This window comes from Cervus canadensis, chromosome 23 (genome assembly GCF_019320065.1).
Source record: "Cervus canadensis isolate Bull #8, Minnesota chromosome 23, ASM1932006v1, whole genome shotgun sequence".
Taxonomy (NCBI): Eukaryota; Metazoa; Chordata; class Mammalia; order Artiodactyla; family Cervidae; genus Cervus; species Cervus canadensis.
The window spans coordinates 13,271,433-13,296,205 of NC_057408.1; the positions used below are offsets into that span (position 1 = coordinate 13,271,433).

General features: G+C 50.0%; 1 protein-coding gene and 1 long non-coding RNA gene across 6 annotated transcripts in view; both read left to right on the forward strand.

Annotated features, from left to right (window-relative positions):
- Positions 1-24,773, forward strand: part of ZNF532 (zinc finger protein 532) — a 105,444-nt gene that overhangs the window by 45,208 nt on the left and 35,463 nt on the right. For all 5 annotated transcript variants that reach the window (XM_043444519.1, XM_043444517.1, XM_043444516.1 and 2 more), the window contains 3 exons: positions 740-3,099; positions 14,580-14,761; positions 18,902-19,078. In XM_043444519.1, the coding sequence (XP_043300454.1) occupies positions 757-3,099; positions 14,580-14,761; positions 18,902-19,078 (2,702 nt within the window). In that variant the 5' untranslated portion in view covers positions 740-756. Of the gene's footprint in view, positions 1-739; positions 3,100-14,579; positions 14,762-18,901; positions 19,079-24,773 lie in introns of those variants that run through there.
- Positions 3,106-7,609, forward strand: LOC122425878. Its single transcript, XR_006265041.1, has 2 exons — positions 3,106-6,981; positions 7,021-7,609. It is a non-coding gene; the product is annotated as an uncharacterized LOC122425878 (long non-coding RNA).

Here is a 24,773-nt window from a genome sequence, read left to right on the forward strand (position 1 = left end):
ACCGTGTTGACTGAGTGGTTATTAGAGGCAGATGTGCGTTCCCTTAACCAGCAAAACTGCCAGAGTAGGGAGTAAGGTGGAAGGGACACTATAGTTTTCTGGTGGGAGAGTATTCCTTCTCCCCTACCATCATGGGGGAGAATTAGGGTTAAATAAAAACTGATAGAATGAGCTCCTTGGGGATTTTTAAAAATCTCAGATGCAACTTGATTAGCAGTAGAAGGCTTATGCTGGCTTGGGATGCTCACTTCCATGGATGAATTGAAATCTGTAATTGGTTTTTTGGCCTGTGTTTCTTTTAATGTGATACCCCAGATCTGACAGTGACTATATTAGGGATAACTTTGCCTGTAGAATGAAATGCTGTCAAGGTCAAAATACGTTTGGAAGTAGCTTTTTGTGAAAACAAGGAGACGAATCCAACGATGAACAGTATTTGCTGGTGGTTACCCCGGAACCTGTTCTTTGTGCTTTAATAGTTTTGATCTGCTTGTTAGAGAGACTCTGTACTGGCTGTGCTGACAGCATTTTGGAGGAATTGCTTCAAAGTTGTAATCATCAGTTTATACTCGTTCTCGGAACGTTTGTCCACTTTGGCTCAGCGTGCCGACTTTATGATAAAGGCACACGGGGACTTGCTGTCTCACTGGTAGCCATCCCCGTGTCGGTGTGAATCCTACAGGGACGTCTGTCTGAGCGGGGCGTTGCTGATGGAATTGTTTTTCTGTTCATTTCACAGAACATCTGATCCAATTCATGACCATGGGGGATATGAAGACCCCCGACTTTGACGACCTGCTGGCAGCGTTTGACATCCCCGACATGGTCGACCCGAAAGCAGCCATCGAGTCTGCCCACGACGACCAGGAGAGCCACATCAAGCAGGGTGCGCAGGCGGACGACGACGCGCACGCGCCGTCCTCCTCGGACGTGGGCGTCAGTGTCATCGTGAAGAACGTCCGCAGCATCGACGCCTCGGACGGTGCCGAGAAGGACGGCCACAACCCCCCCGGCAACGGCCTGCACAACGGCTTCCTGACGGCCTCCTCTCTCGACACGTACGGCAAGGAAGGATCGAAGTCCCTGAAGGGAGACGTGCCTACCTCAGAGGTGACCTTAAAGGACTCGGCCTTCAGCCAGTTCAGCCCCATCTCTAGCGCGGAGGAGTTTGACGACGACGAGAAGATCGAGGTGGACGACCCCCCGGACAAGGAGGACCCGCGCGCGGGCTTCAGAGCGAACATGCTGGCGGGCTCAGGCCCCCAGCAGGACTACGACAAGCTGAAGGCGCTCGGGGGAGAGGGTGTGAGCAAGGCTGGCGTCCCAGTGCCGGGCGGCCTTGAGAAAAGCAAAGTCGTCAAGAGGGAGACGGAGACAAATTCTCTAAACCTGAGCGTTTACGAACCTTTCAAAGTCAGAAAGATGGAGGATAAGCTGAAGGAGAGCTCTGAAAAGGTGCTGGAGAACAGGGTCCACGAGGGGAAGCTGGGCTCCGAGAAGAACGATGCTGGCCTTGGTGGCACGGCGGCATCGCGGACCAAGCCGTCCTCCAAGCTCTCCTCCTGCATCGCCGCGATTGCGGCGCTCAGTGCAAAAAAGGCCGCCTCTGACTCCTCCAAAGAGCCGGCGACCAACTCCCCGGAGTCCTCTCCGTTACCGAAGGATGTCAACGACAGCCCTCGAGCCACCGAGAAGTCTCCTGAACCCCAGAGCCTCATCGACGGGACGAAGAAAGCATCCCTGAAGCAGCCGGACAGTCCCCGGAGCGTTTCCAGCGAAAACAGTAGCAAGGGGTCACCAGCCTCCCCCGCGGGGTCGACACCAGCAATCCCCAAAGTTCGCATCAAGACCATCAAGACGTCTTCCGGGGAGATCAAGAGGACGGTGACGCGGGTGCTGCCTGAGGTGGAGCTCGAGGCAGGCAGGAAGCCCTCGGAGCAGGTGGGGCCCGTGGTGGCCTCGATGACCTCACTCCTGTCGTCCCCTGCCCCGGCCGCCGTGCTCGCCTCCCCGCCCCGGGCGCCCCTGCAGTCCGTGGTCGCCAACGCCGTGGCGCCAGCCGAGCTGACCCCCAAGCAGGTCACCATCAAGCCCGTGGCGACCGCCTTCCTCCCGGTGTCGGCCGTGAAGACGGCCGGCTCCCAAGTCATCAACCTGAAGCTGGCCAACAACACAACGGTCAAGGCCACGGTCATCTCCGCCGCCTCCGTGCAGAGCGCCAGCAGCGCCATCATCAAAGCCGCCAACGCCATCCAGCAGCAGACCGTGGTGGTGCCGGCCTCCAGCCTGGCCAACGCCAAACTCGTGCCAAAGACTGTGCACCTCGCCAACCTTAACCTCCTGCCTCAGGGCGCCCAGGCCACCTCCGAGCTCCGCCAGGTGTTGACGAAGCCGCAGCAGCAGATCAAGCAGGCGATAATCAGTGCCGCGGCCTCGCAGCCGCCCAAGAAGGTGTCGCGGGTGCAGGTGGTGTCGTCCCTGCAGAGCTCCGTGGTGGAGGCTTTCAACAAGGTGCTGAGCAGCGTCAACCCAGTCCCAGTTTACGTCCCCAACCTCAGCCCCCCTGCCAACGCGGGCATCACCTTGCCGACCCGCGGCTACAAGTGCTTGGAGTGCGGGGACTCCTTCGCCCTGGAGAAGAGTCTGAGCCAGCACTACGACAGGCGCAGCGTGCGCATCGAAGTGACCTGCAACCACTGCACCAAGAACCTGGTGTTTTACAACAAGTGCAGCCTGCTGTCGCACGCCCGCGGGCACAAGGAGAAGGGCGTGGTGATGCAGTGCTCGCACCTGATCTTGAAGCCGGTGCCGGCGGATCAGATGATTGTCTCCCCGTCAAGCAATACCCCCGCCTCGTCGTCCAGCCTCCCCAGCTCCGCGGGAGCCGGCGCGCACACGGTCACCAAAATCCAGCCTGGCATCACCGGGACGGTCATATCGGCCCCTTCCAGCACGCCCATCACCCCCGCCATGCCCCTGGACGAAGACCCCTCCAAGCTCTGCAGGCACAGCCTCAAGTGTCTGGAGTGTAACGAAGTCTTCCAGGACGAGACGTCGCTGGCCACCCATTTCCAGCAGGCTGCAGATACGAGCGGACAAGTAGAGTATCATTTACATTTCGGTGTTTCGGTGATGAATTTGTAGTAGACGTGAGCGCTCTACCCACTATTTCGGGTGGGAGCTCAGCTAGACGGGGGTCTGGCTGTGAGTGTCCGTATATACGTGTACACACGCGCGTGAGAGAGAGAGGAGTGTTTTCATGGAGCAGTGTTCAAATGTGAATCTTCCGTAGAAGTCAGTTTGGGGAGCCGAGGATTCTTTTAGACAGATAGAAACTCTGTGTACTGGTTGAGCTACGGCGTCTTAGATTTAGGGCAGGTAGAGGTGGCCTTAATTGTTGGGTCACTGGCATCTATGTCAGAAGTCTGAGCTCTGACAAGTGATAGTGTCGTGACATTGTATTGAGTGTTGCTGTTGGGCCGATCCCCAGTGACGCCTTTATTAGCGACCATTTGGGAATTTAAAAAATTCCTGTCGTCGTTTATAATTACTGTCTTTTATAGTTAAACACTCCCGGTCGGTACCCACTTTTAAGGCATTTCTGCTTAATGTTGGTCTAGTGTGTTCAGTAACGTTCTCCACTGCAATGAATTTAAGCTACAAATGAAAAATTCATCTCCGTTTAAATAGAATACCTCTGCATTTGTTTGTGGCATTTTTCTTTTGTGTTTTTGTGGTGACATGTAGCTTGGTGTTGGCGAGATGCATTTCACAGTGGGCATTGGCTAGCGATTTTACCTCTGTCATTTTGCTTCTGTCCACGACGCAGCTTCTGGGCAGTCATTAAATGTGTCTTACTCTAAATATATGATACCTGCCATCTGGAAGTCACCGGGCCTGTTGCATGAAATTCACTCAAGCTAGAGAGAGAGAGCGCGGGATTCATTGTCCAAACCGGAAACTTGTAAATTTGGGAGGAGCCCCAGTTTGAGCTGATAGACTCTTGCTTTTGAAGCCCCGGTGGAAAACTGACCTTTTCCTCTGTTTGTCTCCACTATCTCATTTACGAGGTTTATGCTGTGGTTCAGACTTCCGGTCCTGTCAACCATGATCAGTTCCCTGAGGTCAACGACTGAGCTAAGTTCTTTGTATTAATAGGATTTGAGTTTGGGGAACAAAAGATGAAGCAAGCCTCCGTGATTTTGTTTTCCCCCTCTGGACGTTCAGCTGAGTGGAAGTGGAGATGATAAAGCGTTTCAGGAGCACTCTGGCAGGGAGGACGCTGGATGCTGTGTGTGTGGTTGTCTCTGACAGTGACCTACTCAGAGAGCGACGCTGGTTCGGAAGGAGTGATGGCTGGCAGGACCCCCAGCGCATCCTGGAGACAGGGCCTAGGTCCCATCTGGGTCCCTCTTCTCTTTTCACCATTTCATCAAAGCGGCAGTCTTCTCTCTGCATCCTAAGGGGATGCAGTTTAAAAACAGAGCGGTTTCCTAGGCTCCGTGTGTTGTGGATGGTGGAGTATGTTTGATTCCCGTGCAGGGCACCGTCGGCCGGCGGGCTGGCTCAGGGCGGTCCACTCCCTTCCCAGGCGGGAGGAGGCCGCAGGCAGGTCGGGATTTTCCTTCTTCCCTGGCTTCCCCTCGTTTCTGGTTTCTGTGTAACCACATAGGCTCAGGAACCAGCCCGGGTCGAGGGAAGCCCTCCCTCGGGGAGGGGGCGGGCGGGGTCGCCCGGCCGGGTGTGTGCGTCAGGGGCGGGATGTGGCAAGATGCCCGGCCACCCCCGGGGCCCCCGAGCAGGGCTCAGGGCAGGACCTGCCTCAGCTCCCGAGCCAGGCCACCCCATCCTGGCTCTTTCCTCGGACTCTGCCAAGCCAGGGTCCCCTCCGCCCACTGCCCCTTCCCCGAGCAGAGCGTCCTGTTGAGGGAACTCCGACCGCCTGCGGACGCACCTCACCCCCTTCACCATGGCCTGGGGTCTGCACACCCAGGGGCAGCCTGGTCTCTTAAGCGGCCTGGCTAGCCTGGGCCCTGGGGTGTGCAGCGTCTCCCCTTCGTGAGCTCCATCAGCTGACCCCCGAGGCCCCCCGCATCCTCCCTGCAACCCAGGAGGTCCAGGCAGCCCCACGGCTCCTGCTCAACCAGCCTCAACGCAGCGGGAGCTCAGCGCAGCGGTGGGAGGTGGGGCTGAAGGCAGCTCGAACAAGAGAGGAAGGAGAAAAGTTCCTCATTTCATCTCCAGTTTGCTGTTCCCACGACCACTGGCCGCGGTTTACAGTTGGTGAACTTAAATTTGAGCAAGGGCAAAAGTCCACCTGGATAAACTGTTACCTCCAGGAGAAGGACACTCACAACACTTGGTTCAACTTCTGAATTTTGGAAAAAGATCCAAAGGCGAAGCTCAAGTCCAATCTTTCCTGAGTGCCTCTGTCCACGCCCCCTCCTGTCTCTCCATCGGCCTCCCCATTTCTTGGTAACTCATGGGTGAACGGAGCCAGAGGCGGCTGCGTCCCTCCCCCAGGGCGGGACCTGTGCAGGGCGGCCTCCCTAGGTCTGCAGAGGGGTCTCAGAATCACCATGTCACAGGGCTCCCCAGCCTCTGCGATCTCATTCCCGCTGATCTGAGGAGGGGCTGATGTAAGAGCAATAGAAAGAAAGCGCACCGTAAACGTGATACACTCGAATCATCCTGAAACCTTCGCTCTGGCCCGTGAAACACTCGTCTCCACGAAGCTGGTCCCTCATGCCGAAAAGATCGGGGACCGCTGCGTCCTACCGCAGACTCCTACACTGACCCCTGTTCGCCTGGACTCAGGAGGTTAAAGGGCGTGACCTCAGGCGTCCAGCAGACCCGGAGAGAGGTGTGTTGGGTCCCTGGCGCCGAGTGTTCCTTCCCCGCCGGCCTCCTGTACTTGCTCTCTCCTGCCCACCGGCCACTTACAGTTGCCACGGTAGCTCAAACAGCTTAGCTGATAATGCTGAACGTCCCTGTGCGCCTGCCTGGAGTCTTCTCCAGTCATGTCGTTTTTGAATTAAACTTCATTTCGAGAGGACTGTGGGCTCAGGTGAGAGAGTACAGAGGGGTCCTGTGTGCCCTTTGCCCGTTTCCCCAGAGGCAGCCTCTTGCAGAGTAACTATTAAACCGTGTGAATCCGGGCTTTTGACTCGCATGCTGTCAACACGGAGAACCTTGCCGTGACCACAAGGATCGTTCACACTGCCTTTTTATTTATCGTGATTACTGTCTTTTTGTTTGGCTGCGCTGGGTGTGTGTTGCAGCGCGCGGGCTCCAGAGTGCTTGGGCTCAGGGGTCTGGCACCTGGCTTTTGTTGCCCTGTGGCGTTTGGGATCTTAGTTCCCTGCCCAGGGATCGAACAGGCGTTTCCTGCGTTGGAAGGCAGATTCTTAGCCCCCGAGTTGCCAGGGAAGTTCCATACTGGCTTTTTAGAGCCACAGCCACCTTCCTCCCACCCCTACCTCATTCTTAACCCTTAGGAACCACTGATTTCTTCTCCATTTCTATAATTTTGTCATTTCGGGCATGTTATAAAAATGGAGCCCTACCACATGTAGCGTTTGAGATTGGCTTTTTTCACTCGGCATCATTCCTTGGAGATCCATCCAAGTGGCTGGATGCATCATTGGTTTGTTCCTTTCTATTGCTGGGTGTCATTCATCATATGTTCGTGTCCAAGGTGCTTAGCCCATCCAGTCACTGAAGGAGGTCTTCTTTGCTCCCAGTTTGGGGCTGTTATGAATAAAGCCCTCACAGACACTTGTCTGCAGGCTTTTGTGTGAACATCAGTTGTCATCTCTCAGGGAGGAGACTCCTTTGTGTGCTGGGCTGTGGGTGGTTGCATATTTATGTTATTAACAAATTCTTCTCCACGGTGTCTCAAGAGCAGCGTATGAATGACCTAGTTTCTCCACCCTCAGCAGCATCTGGTGGCAGCGTCATTCATCTTCACCGTCCCGATAGGTGTGTAGTGATCTCCTGGGGTCTTCACCGTCCCGATAGGTGTGTAGTGATCTCCTGGGGTCTTCACCGTCCCGATAGGTGTGTAGTGATCTCCTGGGGTCTTCACCGTCCCGATAGGTGTGTAGTGATCTCCTGGGGTCTTCACCGTCCCGATAGGTGTGTAGTGATCTCCTGGGGTCTTCACCGTCCCGATAGGTGTGTAGTTGTGATGTCCTGGGGTTTTCACCATCTCGATAGGTGTGTAGTGATGTCTTGTGGTTTTAATTTGTGTTTTCTCCATAGCAAATGATGTTGAACATCTTTTTAAGTTTATTTGCCGTCTGCATATCCTTTTTGGTGAAATGTCTCTTCCTGTCTTTTGCCCATTTTCTAATTAGTTTTTTTGTTTGTTTTTACTGTTGCATGTTAAGAGTTCTTGGTATGTTTTAGACATCAGTCCTTTGTTACGTGGTTGCCAGCCTTTTCTCCCAGTCTGTGACTTGACTCTTCATCTTGTTAGGTCTTTGACAGAGTAAATGTTTTTATTTTTGACGAAGTTCCATTTATCAGTTTTCTCTTTTATGGCTTGTGGTTTTGGCATCATGTGTAAGAACTCTTTGCTCTAGATTCTGAAAACCCTTTTTTTTTTTTCTGAAAACCTTTTATGTTTTTTTTCTGAAGATGTTTTGATGATTTGTATTTAAGTCTGTGATCCATTTGGGTTACTTTTTGTATAATTTCTGAGACTTAGGTTGAGATTTCTTTTCCCCCATGCATGTCCTTTTTCTCCGGTACGGTGGTGCTAGTAATGAAGAATCCGCCTGCTGATGCGGCAGACTGGAGACGCGGGTTCCATCCCTGGGTCAGGACGATCCCCTGGAGGAGGGCATGGCAACCCACTCCAGTGTTCCTGCCTGGAGAATCCCACGGACAGAGGTTCGTCACTAAGTTGTGTCCGACTCTCGTGACCCCATGGACTGTATGTAGCCTGTCCAGCTCCCCTGTCCATGGGATTCTCCAGGCAAGGATGCTGGAGCGGGTGCCTGGTGGGCTGCGCTCACAGGGTCGCACAGAGTTTGGACACAGCCGAAGCGCCTTGGCACACGTTTACCCGAAAGGCTGTCTCTCCTCCACTGAGTTGCCGTTTTTGCGCTTTGTCAGATGTCATTGAGGCCTGTTTGTGGGTGCTTGTTGGAACCCAGTCGAGGATCTCTCTTTCTGTCCGTGTGACACCCCCTCTCACCCTGCACGTTACACGCTCCGGCTCTGGAGGCTTGGCCTGCGTGTCGTGGGGTAAAGGAAGGCTTGATGGCACTCGCTGAAACCTGCCTTGCCAGTTGCTCCTCCTCTTGCGCATGCTGTGTGGGCGGTCTCTCCACGGTAGTGATGGCCTTGAGTGCCGCTTCACCGTTAACCCACCCTGTGCTCCGCTAACCCCGGCAGGCCTCTGCCAAGAGGTGGGTGGGCATCCGTGGTTTAGCTCCAGGCCCTCTTCACCCTGTGTCCTGCTGCCCCCAGTCTGGATCCCAGCCAGGACCCCAGGGCACGTCAGGCCCTGCCTGCATCTGTTGGCCCTTCTGAGGAGGGCAAGCCCCCAGGCCGGGGTGTGAAATGGAGAATCTAGGTGGACCATCCCCTTCCCAGTCACCCTGAACCATGTGGTGCAATAGAAAGGGGGCACCTGGCACTTTGAACACTGGTACATCAGCCCCGGGGGCGGGCCTGGTCGCTCCGCTGTGTCCAACTCTGCGACCCCATGGACTGTAGCCCGCCAGGCTCCTCTGTCCGTGGGATTCTCCAGGCAAGAATGCTGGAGTGGGTTGTCATTTCCTGCTCAAGGGATCTTCCCGACCCAGGGATATAACCTGCCTCAGGGCAGGAGGACAAAAGGAGTGAGAGGGGGCTGGAGAAGCTTCCCTCTGCTCCGGGAAGTAGTGAAGAGCCCACAGCTGTAGTTTTAATAATGGAAAATGACATGTCCTGGAATGTCGTTGCTTCTCCTCTCGGTAAAACAGCAGTTAAATTTAGCCAAGTACAGACTGAAGCACCTATCACAGCCTCTGAATCGGTGACGTCAGTTTTCTTCCTGCAGACTCTGCATCACCGGTGGAGTCAGAGGGCATTGTGCCCTTCCCCTTTTATTTTACAGTTGAGGAAACACATGCCCAGTTAGTGGCCGACTCAGGACTCAGGGCAGGATTTCTTTCCTGCTAGTTGTTCTCTGGTTTCTCACGCTGACACAGAAGCAGAGAACTTCATAGTCGCACCGTAGGAGCCTCATGAGAATAAACTCCGGGGTTTATGTCCACACTGAGGGCCTCCCTGGCTCAGTGGTAAAGAATCTGCTTGCAGTGCAGGAGACCCGGGTTCAGTCCCTGGGTCGGGAAGATGCCCCGGAGAAGGGAATGGCCACCCACTCCAGTCTTCCTGCCTGGGAAATCCCATGGGCAGAGGAAGCTGGTGGGCTATGGCCCATGGGGTTGCAAAGAGTTGGACTCGACTGGACACAGGCAGAATTAGATCTTGGCTCTTACCTGCCACGTATCCACGATAGCTTCAAGAATGCAGATGAAGGTGACTTACCTGCAGTGGTCCTTATTTTTAGGGGTTGCTGATTCACTTTAGGTTAAGGGACGTTATGGGAGTCGTACAACCTGGTACAATGTGCCTGGTGTATTAAATGATCTCCAGCAGCCCCCACCAGTTCATTTGTAGCCGTATCTGCTCAAGTGGCTTCTTCAGGAAACCACGGAGCCCACCTCAGTTCCCTCACCCACCCAAAATATCACTATTAGCTTGGTTTTGGGTCCTGCTCTCCTAAATGTTAAGGCAATGGCAACCCACTCCAGGACTCTCGCCTGGAAAATCCCATGGATGGAGGAGCCTGGTGGGCTGCAGTCCATGGGGTTGCTAAGAGTCGGACACGACTGAGCGACTTCACTTTCACTTTCCACTTTCATGCATTGGAGAAGGAAATGGCAACCCACTCCAGTACTCTCGCCTGGAAAATCCCATGGACGGAGGAGCGACTTCCATGGGGTCGCTAAGAGTTGGACACACTGAGCGACTTCACTTTCACTTTTCACTTTCACGCATTGGAGAAGGAAATGGCAACCCAAGTGTTCTTGCCTGGAGAATCCCAGGGACGGCGGAGCCTGGTGGGCTGCTGTCTATGGGGTCGCACAGAGTCGGACACAACTGAAGCGACTTAGCAGCAGCAGCAGCTCCTAAATGTTTAATTTTAATTTTGGTCAGGGTAGTCCTGACCCAGTTTCTATTTTAACGTCATCAACTGTTAATTTATCTGTCTTCGTGAGTGACTGTCATCCGAGTAGATTATGTAAGTTGACTGCTCTCTGAAAATCGGCTCATTTCACTGTCAGCTCTTACTGGGCCTTTAAATGCAGGGTGGTTTGGGGACAGAAGCACCCCGGCTGCTGGCCTTGTGCACAGAGGCGTATACAGGTGTCTCTGCCGTGATGCTCGCCCTGTGCTCCTTCCGTCTCAGAGGGGTCGGAAACGAAACGCTTTGTCTGTGCCCCCATCGTGAGAGTGGGAGGGAGTGAGAGCCGGAAGGCCGACTGGTGCACTTTTATTATTATTGTTATTGCTGTTTGGTGATTATATTGTAGATGGAAGATTACGAAACTGCTGTTAGTGAGGCAGAGGCCGTGTCCTTAGCGTCTGGCTGACTGTGAAGGTGACACCGTTCTGCCCTGGGTCTCACGCTGTCACAGGTGTCTGGTCTCCTTGAAGCGGAAGCTTCAGGAGCTGCTGTGTTCACTCACATTTCCCTTAGCCTTCCTCATCTTCCCCCTTCTACGTTTCCCAGGCTGCCTTTCTTCCCCTAAAGTATGAACTGAAACACATAGAATTATGTTCCTCAAATAATTTTGCTGGACTTGTTGTGCTCAGTATACTTTTACTCGAAGATTTTACTTTAAATATTTTTTAACAATCTGCTCAGGTAATTCCTCATGATGCAAAGAGGATGTCAAGCCCTAAGGCTGTCTGCATCCTCACCAGGGCCCCCGTGCGTCCCCTTTCCCCCGCATCAGCCACTGATTTCTGTGCCAGGCTTGGGCACAGAAGGTGCAATACGGGTAGTCGTCACATATGATTGTGATTACCTTCCAGCTTTTAATTTCTCCTGTTAGCTGACTGCTGAAAAGTAGTATTTCACTTTCTAAAGGTAGCAGTTCTCTGAGCAAACAATCTGCCCCAGACTGAAAATCAGCTGCGTATTACCTGAGTATCGCAAATGTTTTCCATGTTTCAGGTGACATCAGTAAACTGTCAGAGACACCTGAAACTGTGTAATGCTTTCTCTTAGGCTGTTTTCTGTGCCAGAGACAGACATTGTCACGTTAACCTGCTGTATCCTCTAGTGAGTGTTCTCAGCTTGTATAGAAGAGTTAGAGCTTTGAGAGACATTTTTGTTTTCTTTGGTTTAAACCAACAAAACAAGAACAGTCAGATCGTCACAGACCACAAAGAGATCCTGGCCCGCCCGACGCCCGCACGCTTCCCCCAGTCCAGAGAGAGTGTCATTGCCAAGAGTCCCCAGGAGCCCAGAGAAGCGAATGGCGTTCGCTCAGCTTCCTCTGCGCTGTGAAAATCCAGCAGCGCCGGGCAGAGGGGACCTGTTGCCTAAAACAAGGACAGCGGATGAAACTGGAGGGAGGAGCTTCCCCGCCGACTCAGTGGGCAAGAATCCGCCCACCGGTGCAGGAGGCGGGGGTTCGATGCCTGATCCGGAGGTTCCCACCTGCCGCTGAGCAGCTCCGCCCAGGCGCTGCGGCCATTGACCTGTGCTTGGAGCCCGGGAGCCGCAGCAAGAGAGGCCACCGCGGTGAGACGCCCGCACCCGCAGCGAGAGCAAGCCCGCGCAGCCCAACATAAATCAATCAATTTTGTGAAAATCGGAGGGGAACGGTTGCAGACGGTGTCACGTGAGTTTAAGACTGTGGCTCTCTCCAGGAGAGAAGGTCTGCAGCCCAGGCGGCTGGCTGGTTCTGCACACGGAGTGGGTGGAGCGGGAGCCGGTAAGCAGAGAGCCGTGGGAGTCCGCTGGGAGCGTGTGCGCGAACGCTCTGGGCTCAGGACGCGGGCCCGCCCTCCCTTCCGGGAGCTGGACTCCTCCACTGCAGGGATCGCGGAACCGGGAAGCGGTCCTTGGCTCCCGCTCTTGCTTGTCTGCCTAGAGTTGGTGAGGAGCCTCAGCCAGTGGAGATACCCGAGGGCAGGTTCCTGTGGCTGGCCAGTGGTCGGCGGGGCGGAGACCACCACCTGCTGTCGCGGAGCCCCGGGGGCCACGGTGCAGTGTGAAGGGAACACTTCCTCCCTTCATTGATAGTGAGACAGGTCGCTATGGAAATGTGGGTGTGTAGGTGACCTCCTCACTAACGTTTTCCCTAGTCTCTGCAGTCAGAGATTTCGGTCATAAAGAGCACCTTAATTCATAAACCTCTTCTCGAATAATGTTGATACTTATTTTAGTTTGCCTTACTAGTAGGAAAGCCCTTTCACCCACCAATGCCTCCCTAACTATTTATATAGTTACATGCACTATGATCGCATACAAGCATCTGATAGGGGCGTGTGTTAAAGTAACTCGTGAATTTTATGTGTACTGTGAAGGGTACCTGGTAACATATCTTGATGGGAGACACGTGAAAATTCGTTTCTGCTTTAAGGGAATACATGCTCTGTCTCCTTTTAAGGTATTCTCTGATTTTTGTTGCTGTCTTTCCCTATAATGAAACCGTGTCACTGTGGACGGAGGACTCGCTGTGGAGTAGGGTGGGGGGTTGCCTGTGATCGTGGCCACAGCCGTCTGTGCACGCGTTCCCCCCGCCCCTCTGTCAGCCTTGGAATGGGTCAGAGCCCAGTTCAAACCCTGGTTCCTCCACCTGAGAGCTCTGGGCCCCTGGCAAGTTTCTTAACTCCGCCACACCTCCTCTCCTCACCTGTGAAGTGGAGACAATGCCATCTACTTCATTGATTTTTATGAGAATCAAATGAGATGATGTATCTAAGTCCATCTATTTAAAGGATCCACTTCACCACTTGGTTCACAGTGGAATGGGCTCAATGCATAGGGTAAAAATAAAACGCTTTGACTTGAGTGTAGAAAACACTGATTTTATTCCCAGTAAGTGCAGGACATTCTGTGATGCCTGTGGAAAGGCAGAGGTTACAATTCACTGCCTGGGATGAATAACCGTGTGGTAAAGTGAATAGAAACCTTTAATTCAAAGAAACAGCTGATTACCTGTGATAAAGTAGAGGTCACCAGGATTTGTTACTTAATGCATCTGTGGATTGGTGTTCATTGGCTGTGGCTTGTTTTAATCTTTGGAATATGTATTATTAGAAAAGGAATGCTATTTTAAAGTGATGCTTAACCTCATCAAAGCTGCCTGTAATGTTCTTATTGTGTGACTGCAATAAACATTTTATGGGATCAAATTTGTACTTTAGTCCTTTCAGGAGAGAACCAAGAAAGAATTTTCAAGTGAGTTTCTGATTTTCCTTAGTTTTCCTTAGAAGCTGAAACCTTAATTTGCTTGATTTAGAAGCTAAAAGAATAAAAAGTCTATTTTGAAAATGTCTTAATTCTGTTGTCAGTATAAAAGATTGGTTCACTTTTAACTAGAGTATATTTTGAGACTTTTCTTTAACTGACTTTAATAAAAATTATACATTTTAGAAGATAGTAGATACTTGTTGCATGAATGTCCAAATAGTATCAAACACATTCTAACTTTGGAATGATATTAAGTCCTCCATCTATACTTACTGTAAGTTTTTTTGTGTTTTGAAAACCTGCCATGTTTAGTGCTTATATCTAAAGGGATGAACAGCATGTAACGTGTTTCAGTTTTTCCTCGTTAGTTAGTGGTGTCGAGGCCTTCCCAAGGAGGATTTTGGTCTCCGTTTTAGTTTGTATGTGATTAGATTTTAAGGTCTGGAAGTCTCGATTTAATATCTGAATTTATATATCTGAACGTGATTTGTTGGTTTTAATCATAAATCGTATAATGGTCAGTTCATACATTTAAAGACCAGATCATGTGCAAAAAAGAAGAACCAATTGCTGTGGCCATTCTTTTGTATTCGTGTATATGTCACGTCGCAAATACTGATAACTGAAGTGGCCAAAAAAGAAAACTGGGTTAGCCACTAATTAATTTTTATTATTTTGAAGAGAGTTACTGAGTTCTGGGAACTCTGACTACTGTCAAGATAGATGCCCATAAACTTGCACTTTAATTACGCATTAGATTTGCTAACTTTATAAGAATACCTCTTCGCACTAAAAAAAAAAAAAAAATGTGTGAAAGTAACAAAATTGGAACTCTCCCAGAAGCTAACCTTCCCTTTACACCACACTTTGGGGATGAGCCTAAAACACATACTATTTGTGTTTTAACGGGGTAAGGCATTTTATCTTGACCATTTAACTTTTTTAAGTTTGCCTTTTCTTTGGGCTTATAATTAACGATTGCAGTGTTTGCAATGACCGATGTATACTCACTTTGAGGTCTAACCAAGCTTCTCTGCGTATTAGAAAGTCCTTCGTAGGACCAATCGTGTCTCCCCTCTGGTTTGTTTAGAAGACTTGCACGGTCTGCCAGATGCTGCTCCCCAACCAGTGCAGTTACGCCTCCCACCAGCGGATCCACCAGCACAAGTCCCCCTACACCTGCCCCGAGTGCGGCGCCATCTGCAGGTCCGTGCACTTCCAGACCCACGTCACCAAGAACTGCCTGCACTACACGCGCAGAGTGGGTTTCCGGTCAGTATGCCCTTCATTTCCGGGCGCGTGAAGCCTGTGCAGGGTTCTGAGTGGTCCGTGCTCAGCATTTTCATTTTCTTACAGGTGATACCTTGATCAACAGGTCTTCTGGGAACCTCGCTCATTCGTAGCGGGGGTGTCTCTGTTTGAATCCTTTCATGTGGGGTTGACGCTGGTCCACGCCAAGCCCAGGGTAAAAGGGGGTCCCTCCTGCCAGGCAAAAGTGGGCATGTGGCAAAGCTTGGCTTTGATCGACTGTCGGGAGCCTCTGTCCTTTCTGCCCCCTTTTTAGCAGACTTTCGTTGTCATGCTGCCTACATTTTAACCCCTGTAAGAATACAGTGCATTTCTGCACCTCTGAGTACTTTTCTCATCAAAACAGAAAGGGTGAGGTGGTCCCTCACTTTTCTCTTGTGTTGAAGGCCGGGTCGTATCAACACATCCTTTCTTACAGTCGCTCCCTGTGGAGGAGCCCCCCACCCAGGTCGTCGTCTTGATTCCTCCTTCTCTGTCCTTGGGCGCAGGCTCCTCCCGCGTCTCTGCTCATCTTCGCTGTGACCCTGTCCCTGCCCCCTTAGGTCTTCAGATGTGTCTTTTACAACATCCAGCAAATCCAAACGTCAGCCTAATGATGCGTGATGGTGCGTTTGAGCTCGATCCTCCACTTTGTGACCTTCTGCATTCTGATTAAGTGGAGGTCCACCAAGAAAGCATGTCACTGAGACACAGTGTCTTTGTTAATAGAAGTGTTACTGTGTTGTGGGCTTATTTTGAGAGTTTGGTTACCAGGTACTGTTAATGTTAGACTGTTAATACACAATTTTTTTTTTTAAAGTTGTAACACAGTTCTGATGTTTTATCAAAATGAAGGCTAGTTGGTGTTGATTTAACAGTTTTATTTCAGTTAGATTTAGTTCATGGTGTCACCAATTTCTTGGTGGTTCTGTCAATGAGACTTACTTCACGTTTTTACCTCATCCCTCCAAACCTGTGATGTGCAGGTGTTTCATAGATTGAGACCCACCTAATAGACAGCCTTTGGTTTGGAAATTTAAAAAACAAGAGTTTTTTTTGGTGCCAGTTCTGCTGCTCATTGTGTGGTGATGCACGTGCTCTCTATGCCTTGGTGCCCTGTCTATTAAAGTGGTGTGATGTTTATTTACCTCCTTCTCCGCGGGTATGTTGCAGAGTAAGATTAGAGGGTGATCCAGAAGCATGCGCAGTGCTTAAGAGGGACGCTTCACATTGATGCTGCAGAATTCACACACAGTGACACTTTCGTTCTTATCCCGTATTTGGAAACTTTTATTACTGGGTTCTTTGTTTAACATAGAAGGCAGTTCTGCACTCTTTATGACTGCAGTTCCTTCAATGGATGCCAGTTTCCTCAGACATTTAGAGTTGATTTTTCTGATATAATGAAAGTACACTTAAATTGGAATGAATAAAAGAAGTGAGACTCCCATAATTCTAGCTATTCCTGGTATCTTTCCTAAATTTAAACAAAAGCTCTGTCAGCAGGCTCACAGTAATTAACACAGTTGGAAAAGCCCATCCCTTACTTTTCTTTTTTTTCCGCCTCTCGTTCACGGCATTGCCTAAATTTGGCACTTTGAATTTTTACTAAAATTTCTATTTAGCATAGTTTTTTTTCCCTTGCACTTGAGGGTTACAAGAGCTATAAAAACACTATGTGTGTGTGTTCTGAAATTTTGTTCATGTTTACACCTCTTTAGGTAATAGAACAAAATCTGACCTTAGTTGTTTTCCTGTTGTTTCAAGTAACGGCCCGGTCTGCTGTTTGGCTGGGATTTAGCAGCCCCTCGACCTTGTATGTTTTCTTTTTCTCCTTTCCTTTTTGGCTTTTTAGTACCCCCCTCCCTTTTTTTTTTTAATTATTTTCACCCAGAGGAGTGTCTCCAGCGCAGCTCCCGGCCTGAGTGTGTCTCTTCCACGTGCTTTCTCCCTGATCATACTGCCGTCTCCCAGTTATCACGGGGTCACCTCTAGCTTCTGGTCGATTTGGTAAAAGTCAAGTATAGTATTTCTCTGAATTTTCCCTCTTCTCAATCCACTGAATCTGCATCTGGAAGAGGGAATTACAGGACTGTATGCTGTAGGCATTTTATTATGTTTTTAATTTTAAAAATGAAGAGAAACTTGATTGGCACCCAGAACGCAAAGGGCTTCAGCTATGTTAAACATTTATTAGTAGGCTAGATTTTTAGTAGCATTAGAGTGCTGTAGGAACCTTTCCAATTCTCCTTCTATTTTTCAACCTTATTTACATTCCTCATTGGCCCCTGTTGCCCATGAATCTTTTTTCCCACTTGCAGGCAGATATTTTGCAACTTTCTCTGAAGTTCTTTTAAATTTTTTTACTTTCCTTCCTTGTTTTAAGGAGGGCTTTCCCTTGGTTTCCGTGAAGCCCTTTGGACCAGGCTTTAGCCACTTCCTTCATCAGCTGTCGATTCTCTAACCTCTTGTTGACTTTCTTAGGGGTTGAATCTTCCTCTCACTCCAGGAGACTCCAGAGAATTAGCCCTTCCTTGGTGTTTTGCCCTTCGCCTATCACCTTTGTACTCTTGCCAGGAAAAAAAATTTGTTTATGATTCCTGATGTAGCGTGTGCTTCTATTTAATAGTTAGCAACCCATCTGTTTTTGTTTTAGGTGATCTTCTTTCATAGGAATTACGAGCTTCTAGGGTTGGGAAGCACTAAATTATCTAGTCCAGCTCTTCTCATTTAACAAGTGAGAAACCGGCCCACAGAGGATCGGTAACCTGTTCCAGACAAGCCAAGTTCATGTTCACTCAAGATCGCTTCAGTGTGGCTGGGTGGCTTTTTTGCCTGAAATTGCAGTTCAGGTGGATGAGACAGAGGGGCTTTCCTTATTCTCCTAGTGTTATTTAATGCTGTATATATATATGTATAATATATACATATTTGTTTATTATATATACTGCTGAACAGGATGCTTCCAGTCACTTGAAATGCTATGGCATTAATTATGATTTTTATGAAATGCTCACAAAGCTTACCTAACAAGGCACACTCCAGAGAACACGCGTAGTTCAGAGTGTGCCGCTCAGAGTGACTTGGATAGCCGCTCCCTGACCTAGGAGGGAACGTCTCGGACAGAAGCACCTTAGGTTCAGCCCCGTCTGCAGCCCTCGGCCTCCAGGTCAGCCTCTCACCTTCACGCCCAGGACACGGCTGCCAGGGGTACGAAAGGCCTGTCCTTGCAGACCCTTGCGGGTCAGCAGGGAGACCACCCTCGAATAATCTTCAGGGGTGAGCCGACAAGGACGCCTGAGTGGTAAATGGGTGGACTCTGAGTGGTCCTGGGAGTCCCTCCATGAGAAGGATGCGGCTGGGGGAAATGTCTCTGTTCTTCTTGTGAAGTTTGTTTCTGTAGGACTAGATTTGAGTGAGGAGTGGGCTAACCATCAAATTATTATTCAAGAAGAGGTGAGCTCGAGAGGCCATTTATAGGGGGAGGCTTGTCTTTTCGCAGTTTATCATTCACGTCATTTCTTAAACAAATGTCGTGTGCTTAAATGGAATTTCCAGGAGACAAATGCACTAGGCGATCAGCCTTCTCTACAGTAGCCCCCAGGTACGTTCACCACCTTGGGGTGGATAGGACGCTGGCTGTGGCTTCGAGCTGGTACTCATTTGTCCCTCTGGGTCCCTCTGTCACTGGCATGTAGTATCAGGTGGCGAATAATTCTTCCAGCGGATCTTGGGGATGGGTGAGCACCTCAGAATCTAGCACATGGTCATCCTCTCAAAGCCTGAAGTTGTAGGGTCTTGCCATGCTCCTGGCCTTGACATGGCCTCACGCTCCATCGGTCCCACCGCAGTTCTGGAGTCTGGATGTTCGTGCCTAGAAACTTTATAAAAGATGCTCAAAAAAATAGTCCCTCGGAGTTTCATTTTTCTTTTTCCTGATCTTCCTTCTCAAATATATGAAGATAAATTGATCTCTTGTACATGGAAGAAACCCCACACGTTTAAAAAAAAATACAAAAAACCTAGAAGGGCTATTTCCAATATGTTCATGTGACCCAGTTTTGCAGTTAAGTCACACAGGTCTGACGGTCTCACACTAACGCCCGTGTGTTTGTTCTCTGACAGGTGTGTGCATTGCAATGTTGTGTACTCTGACGTGGCCGCACTGAAGTCTCACATTCAAGGCTCTCACTGTGAAGTCTTCTACAAGTGTCCTATCTGCCCAATGGCGTTTAAGTCTGCCCCAAGTACACACTCCCACGCCTACACGCAGCACCCTGGCATCAAGATAGGAGAACCAAAGTAAGTCACGCTGGCTCTCGACGTTTACTCCTCTCCTTTCTCAGGAATTTAGCGGAGGTGGGAGTTCGGTGGGGTAACACTTTAAGACGTGAAAGATGACGCCGCGGTGCAAGTTTTATGCTCTGTGAAGGACAGCTTATAACTCCCTGCAGCTTTCAGCGCTGTCCAGGGTGAGGTCTCTGTCCAAAAATGTCGCTGACTGTTTATGCTCTTGTTACCAGTTTTTGCTAAACATGTGAACATTGACTGATTTTCTTCTTTTAAGATGATTTTTCCTAGGTTCTCAGAAGCTTTAAAAAAACTGTCAGCTTTTCAGTTTTCATGGTTTCTTTTTTCATCTGATACACTTTCACAGTACCCTTTCTTTAGAAGATGAAGTCAACTGAAGACCCTGGTTCCTGAAGTTAATTTCATGGCGAATATAAGTCTTGGATTAGTAAAAGTAAATTTCATTTTTTGCCTTAATTTCCATCTTCCTTGTGTCAGGGCTTTCCTCGTGGAGTCTTTAATCCTGCAGTGGATTAGTTGTAGCTGGTGGCCTGCCGTGGCGGCAGCCTGGCAGAGAGGACGGAGTGGGGGCCCTGGGGTCAGAATCCTGCCGCCACCTGCCAGCGGGGTGACCTTGACCCCACCCCGACCCCGGCAAAGTGAGGGTCACACGTCCGTCCCAGGGTTTGCCGGAGATGAAGCGGAGTGATGCGTTTAGAATGCCTGCACGTGGCCCCTCTGCCCGGCACGTGGGGGGCCCCCAGCCTCTGCTCCCCTGCCGCCGCTCACCTGGCCCCGGGTCCGATGGCCAAGCTGACGGCATTGTCTTCCTGTGTGGTTCGTGGCCGTGCATAATTCGATAATTATGTGTGTCTAGAGCTGCTGCCTCAAGCCTATTACTGTGTTTTTGTCTGAACCTATAATCAGGGAAGTATTGGGGGAGATATGCGTACATGCCATATTGTATTTCACATAGCATTTAGTTTGGGGGAAGTGTTCGTGGCTCAACATGATAGAAATGACACTGTTCACTAAAAAACTATGAGAAAATGGAGCTTTATTCTAGTCGGACCTTCAGCTGTGATCTTTGTAGGTCTTCAGAATGAACACGTTATGAATTAGGGGATCCACACACAACTTGGTGTCTTGGCTGTGAAGACAGACATTAGTGATTTTTAGTTAAACAGCCTTTGGTCACGGTCACGGTCACGGTCGTGAGGCGTTTGGGCACTAGCATAGTCTCCCTCCACCCCCGACTCCATAAATACAGTTTCTGACTTGGTTTTTTTAATTCAAACAAATAAAACTTTATTCACTGGAATGGGTGTGAAGCCTGGGAACAGTCACTGTTACCTGGGAATACAGCATAGCACGTGATTAAAATAAGCTAAAATAATACCCCTCAAATTTGCGTGATGTGTAGGGAAAAAGTTATTCCAGTATTTTCTTAGAAAAAAATTTTTCTAAGTCTTTAACAAGTGCAAGTCCAAATATAGGCTTTAACAACTGAGTTTTTTTTAACAACTGAGTTTTAAACTATAGAACAAATTTACAAGTGAAGAACAGCAGAACTCGCAGACCAGTGGGTCAGTTAGCAATGCCTCGGGCGGTGAGTCTGGCCCGCACCCTGGGCTCCGGGGCCTGTGGTCCGTCACCCGCCCTCCATGGCCCAGGGCCCCCCTTCACTGCGCAGACTCCTGGCAGGCCTGCCTCCCTGTGCCTGCCGGAAGCTGGTTGGCCCATGTTTGACCAGGAAGCTTTCTTTCAACATTAGATCCCTGTTCTGTTTAATTTGTTGTCGTCTGTCACTCAGTCGTGTCCGGCTCTGTGTGACCCCGTGGACTGCAGCCCGCCAGGCTCCTCTGTCCATGGGATTCTCCAGGCAAGAACACTGGAGTGGATTGCCACTTCCTCCTCCAGGGGATCTTCCTGACCCAGGGATCAAACCCAGGTCTCCAGCACTACAGGCGGATTCTTCACCACTGAGTCACTGTTTTAAGTTAGCCCCACGTTAAATGAGTAGAACCTCACGTGTGAAACCTCCCAGTGGTATTTGGCTAACAGATGGTTTTATGCAAATGTCCAATATTATGCAAACGGCTTATGTTAATTTTCGAAGATCAATATAAAAATCCCCACCCCACGTTTCCTTTAGAGACTATATGCAAGTCTGAGAATGAACCTGTGAAGACCTGCACCTCAGCTTGAAAAGTGCGGCATAGGATTTTTATTTCAAGCGTTTGAGTAGTGCCCGTTATGTGCAGATAGCGTCCCAGTCTTCGTTTCTTGTTTACCCGTGTGTGGTCAGGCACTTTCCCTGCCGTGTCAAAGGGAATTTTGAACACCCTTTCATCTTTTCTGGGTAATCTTGAGATCATTGTGAATGTCCGCTGCTAAAGTTTTACGGCGATCCATTCAGTGACTTTTTTTTAATATCTTCCTCCATGGCCGAATAACCAGCAGTTTTTTGGGCCGCAGTGTCCTTCTGTTTGCCGCTTCTAATTTGCATGTGAGTCGAGAAACGAGGACTTCAGAGAGGAGCTGGTAAGAGACAGAGCTTGGAAACAGGTTGCCAGGACATAAAGCCACGCACACTGTCATCACGGCATGGTGGAGGGCTTTGATTCAGATGAAGACAAATCTGGAGAGCCGGCCTGGGATTTACGAGGCAGCACGCAGATTCCCTGGTCTCTGAGCCATCTGTGAGGGCCGTGGTGCAGCCCCCCGGGACAGGCGTGGGCACATATCGTGCTTTGTACCTGGCAGGACCCCTCGTGGCCGTGGAGGCTCTTGGCCGCAGTTTTGAGCTTGGAATCCTTTTACTATTCACGTGCTTTTACATTCAGGTGTTGCGCTCTGTCCTGACCTGAGGGTGGGTGTTTAGACTTACTCTTTCTTTCTTTCCCTCCTCCTACTTTCCTCTCCGCTCCCGCTGTTCTAGTCTAGTTCTCCTGCTGTTCACTCAGGCTCACGTTTGGGGTCAAGTCACACTCGCAGGTTCCGCTTTCAGAGTCTCGCCCCTGCCAGCTGCACGCCCCGGGGCCGTGGCCATGTAGGCGCTGCGTCTGTGCGGACCCGTCTCCGGCCCTGCGTGCCCTCCCTGCTCCCCGCCCGCAGGTCTCCCCGTGGTTCCTCCCCGTCTGTCCTTGGCCAGTCATCTGTGTTCACGGTCCAGCTGTGTGTCTGTGAGGCTCGTGGCACCCTTATTTGGGCTTTTCTGATATTAGCACCTGTTCGTTCATTCTGTGATCATCTCTCTCCTACAGAAAAGTTGGAAGAGCACTGTGGAGAACGCGTGTGTCCCATTCACCCACGTCCCCCAGCTGTTAGCGTTCCCGACACTTGGTCCATCCTTTCATCTTTCTCTCTGTGTCTCTCCCTCTCTTCCTCCCACTTAGGAACAGCGGGGCCTCATGGCATAAATGTTTGGGTGTGTTCTGCTTCTCCTCCCAAGAAGGACACTTGTGTACATTATTACCACCATCTAGTCTCCCAGCATGGGTTTACATTTTACCATCCAGTTCATAGATCCCATGAAAATTTCTCCAACTGTGAGATGATATCTTTTTTTTTCCCTTTTCTTTGTTCCTGGTACAGAACCTCGTCCAGGAGCTCACTCTGCACTCAGCTGTCCCGCGCCCCTCCATCTGGAGCAGTTGCTCAGGCTTTTCTGCTCACATCCTGCAGGGGATTTCAGCCTCATGTTCTTTCTTTTCTTTTACCTTTTGGCCACGCAGTGTGGCATGTGGCGTCTTAGTTCCCTGACCAGGGATTGAACCCGAGCCCCCTGCATTGGAAGCGTGGAGTCTGAACCCCTGGACAGCCAGGGAAGCCCCGGCCCGTGTCCTGAAGATGACCCTCCTTCCCACTCCGCCCCGCGCTCTCATGGACTCAGGGTGCGTCCTCTGGCAGGAATCTCCTCCTCACACCTTCGGGGCTGCTCCCTGCACACCCGTCCCTCTGGGGATGCTCGCCTCTAGCCGCTGGTCCGCCTGGCGGTGCCCGCATGCCTGCTTGTGAGGTCTCTGTTGCCCCTGGGTATTTGTTAGTGGCTTGTGAGGCGCATTCCAGCAACCTGTTCCTCAGAAGAATAGATTATGTCCAAGGTGAATAGATTATGTCCTGTTTTCTACTTTCTTTGCAGTTCAGTAGACGGCAACAAAGCAAAATAAAACTGGGAAGGCATGTAGCACGGATAAAAGCAAGCCATGCTGTTTTTCATGAAGCAGTTATTGCTGAAAATGTAGCAAGAGTCCTGAGAAAATTTTTTAGCCTAGCTAGTAAATCTTAGTTATTTTCTTGAGACTATTCTTTTTTTTTTTCATTTTGCTAGGTGCTAATTTAAGAAAGATCAGGAAGTATAAGCAGGCAAAACAGTTAATAAGAATAGGTTAAATAAATAAATAGGGGTTTTGGCATCCAGCTGATATGATGACAGTTACATGCTGATTCTTTTCTGTGCCCCTTTTTAAAGATGTGAGCCTGTCCTGTCGTCTTACCTGTTTTCTTTAAAATTTGCATGAAGATCGTTCCATGTCATTGGTATATGTCTGCATCATAATTTTTATTTTTTTTTTAATTCATACATTATTGCTCTTGTTTATCTGCTTATACTGGATGTTGGGGTTCTTTCCAGCTGTCCGCTATTTCAGACAGTGGGGAAATGCTCGTAACTGACAGATATTAATGTATCACCTTTGCGCGGATGATGAAGTTCTGTAAACCGTGTCTGATATTAAAAAAGTACCCCCTTCTCCAAGTCAGGGATGCTCGTGCTCTGCCAGGGTAGCTGACGTGTCAGGATCTTCTAAAATCACGTGCTGCTCACGCCCGTTACATTTATAAATCTCACGTGGAAAAAGAGGGAAAAGAATCTGTAGTTTTGGGGTAGAGAAATACAAAGTGTGGTCCAAAGGTGCATGAGAAGCGCTCTCTTACGAAGACCCTGTGAGGACAGACAGGTGGTTTCCAGGGGAAGGGCATCCCTTCTGTTCGCTGTCCTGCAGAAATGGCAAGGAAACCTCACATGTTCCTTTCTCGTCGGATTCACGACTCGGGCCAGGGTTTCTCTGCCGTTTCCTCTGCTGCCCTTTGGAGTTCTCTGTGCAAGTGCTCCTGGCTCTTCAGAGGAGACACCGGCGTCCCCAGGGCCTCCTCTCAGGGCCAGGACAGCTGTGTTGGAAAATGGGGACCCCCTGAGTGTTCCAGCGAACTCCCGGAGGTGAAGGCTGGGAAGTGAGGCGTCTGGGTCCTTGCATTCTCCCAGACCCCGCCCTCCCACCCTCTCAGAGGCCAGCGGAAAGTGTGGATGGACGAAGGGACTGTCCAGAAGGTTCAGAGCCACTGAATTCATATAAGGAGGCTTCTTAGTAGTCACATACTAGGTAGGGAAATGGTTTGTAGCAGACAGTGATTATTTTAAACCATGTAGAGACAGTAGGTATTCAAGTATTGAAGCAACATTTGATTTGTGGGTTTTCTTTTATGGGTCTATATTTTCATGGATAATTGTTTCCTGGTGCAGGGCTTTCAGTGTTAAGGAAAGGCACAGAAATAGTGAGATTCAAATGTAGGACCGCTGCAGACTCTGAAAGAAAACCTGCAACAGTCACGGCGTGTTCAGGCGTCCCGAGATGGGCGGGCCTGCTTCGTTCATCAGTTTCTCTTTCAGGCTGGGGTACCACCATCTCCTCGTCTGATCTTTAAA